This window comes from Ambystoma mexicanum, chromosome 9, assembly GCF_040938575.1.
Source record: "Ambystoma mexicanum isolate Mex_15411 chromosome 9, UKY_AmexF1_1, whole genome shotgun sequence".
NCBI lineage: Eukaryota > Metazoa > Chordata > Amphibia > Caudata > Ambystomatidae > Ambystoma > Ambystoma mexicanum.
In genome coordinates, this window is record NC_090931.1 from 741243833 (window position 1) to 741252054 (window position 8222).

An 8222-nucleotide genomic window follows, 5' to 3' on the forward strand; every position below is an offset into this window, starting at 1 on the left:
TTCCCTAATCACTTACGTTTATACTCCATATACAAGAAGTGGTCTTTCCTTGTATACACCCCATATGGGTTTGAGTAGAAGGAATAACCCACTGAGTCAGTGTGCTCAGCTCTCCACAGCTCTACCAAGTTCCAATTAGTCAGACTCTCACACAAACATCGAGAGGACCTGTATTTGTGCAAGGTGCTTAGAGACCTATCCAAATCCGGGACATTTGAGGAGTCTGAGGCTCCACCCCATAACGAAATAGCATGTCCGTATTTCACACCTATTTCAGGAGTTAGGGGAATAATTCTTCCTTGTCAACATTGACCACATATGAATTGATAAAACACACTTCCTTGCATTCCAGACTGTCCAACAATATAGCATATCTCCCCTGCGGGTCAGAGTGACACAATGAGATTCGTAATGGGGCCCCTCCGCCTCCCATACCCAAACTCCCCTGGCATATGAAGAATATGAGGAGCCACATCCTGATCCACCGTATCTCTAAACATGCCAAGTTAGTGAGGAAGCAGGTGCCTCTCCGAATGAAAGCTATACCCACTCCATTTTTCTTCAGATAAGCTCTCACTCTGCGCCTCTTGGTAAATTGTTCAGACTTCTCACTTTCCACTTCAGGCATTTAACCAAGACTAACATTGTGGTGCATAAAGTAGTACCCCTACCCATCCATCAGTAGGTATGTGTCTGAATCTGTTACTAGGAAGTTTAGATTGTACTAAAACCTTTCAAAAAACATATGGGACTTCCAACCAAATGTATCAAGTCTCAAACTGTGCGATCCTTGTCTCACCACCTCTTTACATGACAGCACAAGGTGTATTACAAACCCCAGACTAAATATCAAAACTAATAATACGATAAAAGTGTGGCCGTTCCCGAGCTGAATAGCTCATGTGCACCACCATCATCCCACGGGGCACCCTACAATTCAGGGCTACCTACCGTGAGGTCTGTGTGCACATGTGATGGCAAACCGTCTTCTACAGGCCCAGAGCAAATTGTTCTTGTGCAGTGCCAGTGATGTCCGGTGAATACAGAACAATAGGAATACCAACCAGTTACGGACGTACGTAGCTCCAGGGGAACGTGACCAATCCAACTCTGTTCGACTCTCCTTTCACATCTAGTTATATCGCTCTCAGCCCATATGTTCCGAGGGACCCCCAATACACAGTCAGATGCACAGTCAGAATCCATGGCTCAGGGTCACTCACAGCGGCTGCTCGGGATACTACCTGCTTGTTCAGAGGGCAGGTCAAAGTGCACATCTGAAGGTGCCAAATCAGAGTCTACCATTTCACCTATATTCTCCTTTGCACGTAATGCGATTTCTCCTGTCCAAATTTAAGTGGTTGTACATGCTTTGAAGAATTCTCCTGGCTGTCTCCCTCTGGTCCATCCTGCGGGGAGGTATCAAATTCTTCTTGCTGAAACCACAGCAAGGAGTCGTCTAGTGTTTTGAAAAATGTAGATTTCCCTTATGTGTAGTAGCGTGAGGTTCGGCAGGAACAGTAACAGCAAAAGGCGTGCTGCCTCCATGAATCTGCCCCCCCACCCGTGTGTGGCGAAGAACCAATTTCTGAACCTTATAGATCCCGATTTTCACTGCAACAGCTCAGGGTGGTGCACATGGCGGAGGCGTCCTGGTAAGAGCTTGATGTGCTCTTTCTACACGAATCCCTGTGACAAGTTCCCAGGGCCCACTGAGTGCAGCAACACGGTTTCAACATAGTTTGTGGTATCGTACCCTTCTTTGTCCTTTGGCAGGCCAACAATGCAGATATTATTCTGCCTTGCCCTGCCTTCTGCCACTTCCACCCTGTTTTCCAGGACCCTGGTGCGAACCTGTAGTTCCTTAATTTGTTTGTGCAGTGTATTACACACCGCAGTGACATCAGTGATACTTCTCCCATGGGTGTTGGCCATGTCTGATAGATTATGCAGGCCCTGGCATAGCAGGGACACATCCACTCTCACCTCATCTGTTTTCATATCCAGCAACGTTCTCAGAGCCGCAACAGCATCCAAAGCCACTGTCTATGCACCATCGGGTTGGGGCCGCTCAGTTCTGTCTTCCCCAGAAGGCTGTGTCGTTGATGGATATGTGGGATTTTTGCCTAGTGGTTGGCCGCTGTGCATGAAACATTCCATTTTGACTTGCTTGTGGCGTGAGTTCATCTTTCCACCTGGCATTTTCCCACAGTCCCTTGAAAATGTCCACTGGTTCCATGAAAGAAGGAAGGTGGAGTACAGTTCAGATCCACCACCCTATCTCGTCCATCCCCTTGGGCCTCAGCCCATCCGCAACTTTGGGATTGCTATCTCTGGCATCTTACTGGAGGCCACCCTCAGTGTCCTCTGCCTACAGGTTCTTTTTCACCCAGGAGGGGGCCACCCGCCAGCTGTACAAGCCAGCTCTTCCAGCGGTCCTGGTTCTCGCACTTGTATGACCCGTTTCACTCATAGCCTTTTAGACACTGCGTGTGGAGGTGGCCATCTTCGTTGGGGCTCTGTGCTCACCAGAGAGGGCTTTCCCTTACGGAGCATGAATCTCCGCTGAGGGGGTTGTAGTGCCTGTATACTGCAGCTCTAGTGGTGTACCAGCGGTTCGCAAACCTCCCAGCTCAATCGCGGCCGCGGTTAATGGTATCTTGCATCGGATCGCCCCTCAGGTTCGTCATAGGAGGAGCCATCTGTGCACTTCAGCTTCCAAGCCCACAACATCCCTCCCCCCCTTTTAAGATCTTAATACGCACTGTTTGGGTCAGTTCTCCACAACCCTAGCTTGTGCCCACTCGCCTTTTTGTTTTATTTGCATTGACATATAGCTTATTTTTAATGCAATAGTACTCCACCACTTTTAGTGCTCTACTGAGGCCATTCATTGTCTGATTTAAGATTAGCACATCATCTGCATGTGCAAGCCAATTAAAATGAGTTCCTCCGGTTTTAGGAGGAAACAAATGTGCAGTGGCTAATGTCTTGGGGGCGATCTGCCAAGTATAAATTAAACCTCATGCCAGCCTTGTGTTAGCCCACAAGCGGTTCTACTTGAGGTAAAAGTGCCCAATCCGTCAAGATGAATGTGTACAGTTATCTCACTGCACAAACCCTTAGTTATGGTAAGCATTCCACACGGAGTAGCCCAGGTTTCCAGTTTTTGACATACGAGTGATCTACCAACCCATCAAAAACTGCCAAAAAGTGTATACATCCCACGTATAAATGGGCTGCAGACTTCATTGTCATTTTCCTTTAGAATGTTGAAGGCCACCAAGTTATAAAATCTCCTTTGAAACCATGTCTCAAATCTGCTAATGCATCCCTTATTTCTAGCCAAGTTAAATAATTCTTATAATAAAAAAGAGGCAAATATTTTACTTGCCGTGTGTACCATGGCAAGTAATCTATACTTTTAAGGGGAAGTTCGAGCACCCTTCTTGTTTATTAGGATAACCAATGTCTCTTTCTAAGAGTCTGGTATTTTTTAATCACCTAGTATTTGATTATACATTCTTTTAAAAAATTAACTTCAGAATAATGCATCGACTTTCAATACATCATTAATCTGGCTGTCCGGTCCTGGCACTGTGGACTTTTCCTATTCTGTTATTGTGTTAAAGATATCATCCACCTCTTATTTAAAAATTCTGGTCATTTCTTGCTGCATTACACAGTGTGATCATGCTTGATACTTGGGCCCAGAGAGAGACATGTAAACCTGACTGTTTACAGTGGGCATTCATTTAGGGAGGGATCCAAGGACTGGTGATATGTGGTACAGCAGGCAGGCTGGTCAAGAGCTGAGCAACTCCATTTGGACCCTCTGCAACTGTGTAAAAAGATAGCATGACAATCGAGAATAGCTGCCGAGAACCATGACACCACCAATGTTGTGAGGAAAGGTTAAAACTTGTGAACTAAATCCACTTGGCAGAGGAAAAAATAAAGTGCACACCAGCGATGGAGTCAGCAAGACCACTGTCAAAGATTTCACCCAGACTCGTGTAATAGCTGGAGCAGGGAAGGGTCACATGCCATATTCTGATTGTCACCAAGTGTGGGACAAAACAGAGGAGAGACCAGATACCGAGCAGAACATTCTGCATGGCTACCCTTATAAAACCACGGGCCACTTTTTCCCTCTAAGTCTCAGTCAATGAAGGCAAATTATTTCACAAGGGACCCCACAGCGGAAAACAGATTTGTTCTGGATGTTTAGCCATCCAGAAATCTGTATGCTATGGGTTTCTGCTTAGAAATGAGACATGGAATACCATGTTGATGTAGCCAATTATTAGACATGCATGGCCTATTAAAGTAGACATCTGTTTGGTAACATTCCATAGTTTCAGATGGAGATTCAAGAAACATGTGCAGTTCGCTAGAATGCTTTTCAAAAATGTTGTAATTAAAACTACATTTTCTTGTGAAAGAATTATAGTTGAAACCCGCAAAGGAGGTTCCAGTTATTTTAGCATGACTGATGAGTTTTATGGTTTTCTTTCCTAAGGGAGAAGCCGTGCGCCTGTCTCGGCAGCTACCCCTATATTTGTCAAACGAGGACGTACAAGACACGATTTCCAGAATGAGGCAGCAGTTAGCTGATGAAAATAAAGCATGTGTGCACGGCCGTCCATTTTTTCACCATTTAACGGATATTCCAGAGGCCAAGTGATCAGCCAAAGTACATTCAAGTCACTCCAAGGAAACATTTCGCCTGTATATTCATGATTTGTCATATTTAATTATGATCAATTTTTAATGCTTATGATACACCTTTTCTGCATTGTTTTCTATTTCTCTGATTTAGAGCATGGTTCTGTAACTTTTTGAAATATATCTGCTGTTTAACGAAACTCTAAAAATAAAATTATATAAACAGGCTTGTATGCAATAGTTATTTTGATATAGTGTCCGTTTTACAATACATACTGTGCTAAGCTATATATTTACTTTGTCTTTTTATTCATTATAAATGTATGCTAAACCTATGACTCTAGCGATCTAAACATTCATAACGTTTTACACATTATACCCGTCGTTTCTATTATAATGAGCTACATGACAAACATTAGGGCAGCGATAGTGCACTTTTTCTGATTGAGCTACTTTCGCAAACTGACAAAGCTGTTCTACCGTCCCTGCCATTACAGTATCCTGACTTACAACAGCTCTTGTGCCAATACGGAGGCAGTCCCAGAAAAGGCGGCAACGATTCTACTGTTCATTAATGCATTCATGATCTCACATGATCTCAAACCGGAAGCATGACTAGAGTTCATGTTTGTACCTACTGATGGTGGCTCTTCTATTACCTAACTGTATAGCCAGCGCTTTTTCCTCACAATTTAGCTAGCTCTTGGAAGTCTGGAGATTGTGCCTATCTAAGTAGAGCATCAGCACTCTTGATATCGACTTAAATTCCATTATCCCGGCCTGAAGGTAAGTTATAATGACCTATTCTGCTTTGGTTATGGCAGTGTTTCCGTTTTCAATGTAGCTGGTAGTACAGCGAAAGGATTGTATATTACGTTCCTAGTATCTGCTGTAAACCGCGTGCTCATTTGTTATTGATTTTCAAAATCCATTCCTGATTAGTTTCTTTTGTATCGCTGCATGCCAGTGAGTATACTTCTCCACACACCTCAATACCGGCCCAAAGGAGTTGCTAGGTGGGGGGGCGAGCTGAGGGGGCTATAGTGTCGGGTCTTTTGGTTGTAGCCCAGATAGAAGCTCAGGGGCCACAACCAAAAGGCTATAACTAGCCCTGAGTCCCGCCAATCCCGACATTAGCTTAGACCTGAACTTTTCCAGTCCTAACAACACCCCTGAATACAGCTCAATACTGGCCCCTCATTGCGAGTTCAGTGGATTTTCAGCTAACCACATCTGTATGCAGAAACAATAAGTACCTCAAGCAAAGTCCTGAGTGTGTCTGCCATATCATGATTTTAATGATGGCTGTGAGGTAGTAGAAATATCCCCATGCACAAAACAAAAAAGTCTGCATGCGGTTATGTAAAAGACTTACTGAATGCGTAAATACTGTTATCACATGTATGCACGACAGAAAGTGGTGCAGTGGCCGATTTGGAACGCTCAATCCACTACAGATGGTCTCTTTCCAACACACTATATAGCAGAAATGGATGGCCGGCCACAGGGACTATGGAGTTCATGAAGAAGGCTCTGGTGATGATAGTGGCCAATACAAAGTAACATTTGTTGATGTGTTGCTGGAGCTACGGCAGAGGTGGTTACCAACTATGCACATCATTTGATTGGCGTCTCCAGTCCTAAATATTTGGTTTGAGCCACACCAGACTCTACAAAGCCATCCGAGACAAGATTCTGGCCATTTCCACTAACCTGCGTTCCATCAACTTGGTGAACGAGCAACCATCTAGGGCACTAGGACTCTCCAAATCATCCCCATCATTATCGTTAGACTATGAGCCAGTTAAACCATGACAATGTTGGAGGTGGAGCTGATTCAGTTACCACACCTCATGGCTCCATACCACTATCGGCAGAGCCCAGAGGGACACATCCAAGTGTTACCACAGGCCTCACCCCTTCCTACCAACCCCAGGCTATAGTGGACAGGCTTTACAAGATAGAAGAAAAGCAGGACGCCAAAGAGCAGGTGGCAAATAGGGCAGTGGATGAGAATCGGGGCAGCTGTGAGGCTGTAGAATATGGTGATGCATTTCCTTTCCCACCCCCGTAGGGTGACATAGAGCACAATGGTAGCAGGGACTCTGAGGAAGTTCATTGAGTATATAAACTCTGGCTTCCCCCGCCTCTCTGGCAACCTTGAGAGGTTGGAGCAGACCAAGGCCCAGCTAACCTGCCTGGCTAGATCTACAGCAACTCCCTCCATATGCACTAAAGAGGACTAAAGTGAGTGCACTTTCAGTGTACGGTTTGGCTGTAGATGCTTGGCGGCTGCGAGAAGGAATCTTTTTCTCTCTGCTACATTTTATTACCAGCGTTTTTACTGGGATTTTACTTACATTTCATGCCAAATTGAAGCCATACCTCCATTCGCCTGAGGTCTGCATTTAAGGACAGAGCGGCGCGCAGCTGCACGTGCGCACTCGGTTAGTGCACTTGGGGTGTACTGTTTGGCTGTACACGCTTAGTGGCTTCACTGATATTGTATGCAGACTCCTTGGGCTCCCTTTTGTGCAAACAAACCAGAGACACTCCTTTGGATTATCTGTCCCAGTTATGCCCTCCTTGAAATTGACCATGTCAACTATGAATACTATAATGTTTCACTTATCAAAACTGTATGAATCATTGAACCTTAAAATGACAGCTCAAGTTGCATTCCTGTCTACTTTAACTACTAATGTGTCATTTATTGAGGGTCGACGTTCCACCAGTAACCCCCTGTGATGAATTCTGCAGAGTTCTCACAAAGATCCTTCCTAAAGTCTCCTCCCAGGTGGCCAGGGAAGGTGGTCGCTACCTGATCTTAACCCTGGGGGGTGGTATTAGCCGGGAGGATCGCCTGGGAGGAGAAGGGCCCCAAGGGCGTGGAAGGACTTCATTGGGTGACCTGCAGTATTTGTCTCCCTTGAAGGAAGAGATATCAATGATACCAGAATCTTTTATGGCTTGTTGTCAAAGTAAGATTAATTGTTCTAACATTATTCATATGGGGGTTCACCACTGAGTTGCTCAGATATAGCAACGTGTCATCCGCATACATGGGCGCCACATGCCTCACCCATCCTGTCTCTATACCTGCGTCTCCATATTCCTGTCTCAAATACGTCACCATAGGCTCTGCCGCTATGATATATAGCATTTGGGATAGTGGACAGCCCTGTCTCCTGCCTCTATTTAATTGCCACGTTCCTGAGTACATACTCCCAGTGCAAACTCTGGCCATTGGTTTGGTATATATCAGTTGTACCCATCTCATGTACTGTGGCCCAATACCCATCTTCGTCATTATGGCATACAAACAATTCCAGTGCAACAAGTCGAATGCCTTAGTCGCATCCAGGGAAGCAACCGTGCACTCTTCCGTGCAATCTCTAGTATTGGAGATCACTTGGTGCAATCTCCTAGGGTTCTCAGTAATGTTCCTCGCCGGCACATACCCTGTCTGATCTGAATGGATCAGCACATGTATCAATTACCCTGCAGAGCCTATTTGCCAAAATCGCTGTAAGGATTTTGCTGTCTTGGTTCAG

The 8222-nt window shown here is 45.1% G+C and overlaps 1 protein-coding gene across 12 annotated transcripts in view; it reads left to right on the forward strand.

Annotated features, from left to right (window-relative positions):
* Positions 1-4895, forward strand: part of PMS1 (PMS1 homolog 1, mismatch repair system component) — a 2204114-nt gene extending 2199219 nt beyond the window's left edge. For all 12 annotated transcript variants that reach the window (XM_069615650.1, XM_069615653.1, XM_069615656.1 and 9 more), the window contains one exon: positions 4523-4895. In XM_069615650.1, the coding sequence (XP_069471751.1) occupies positions 4523-4687 (165 nt within the window). In that variant the 3' untranslated portion in view covers positions 4688-4895. The remainder of the gene's footprint in view (positions 1-4522) is intronic.
* The last annotated feature ends 3327 nt before the right edge of the window (positions 4896-8222 follow it).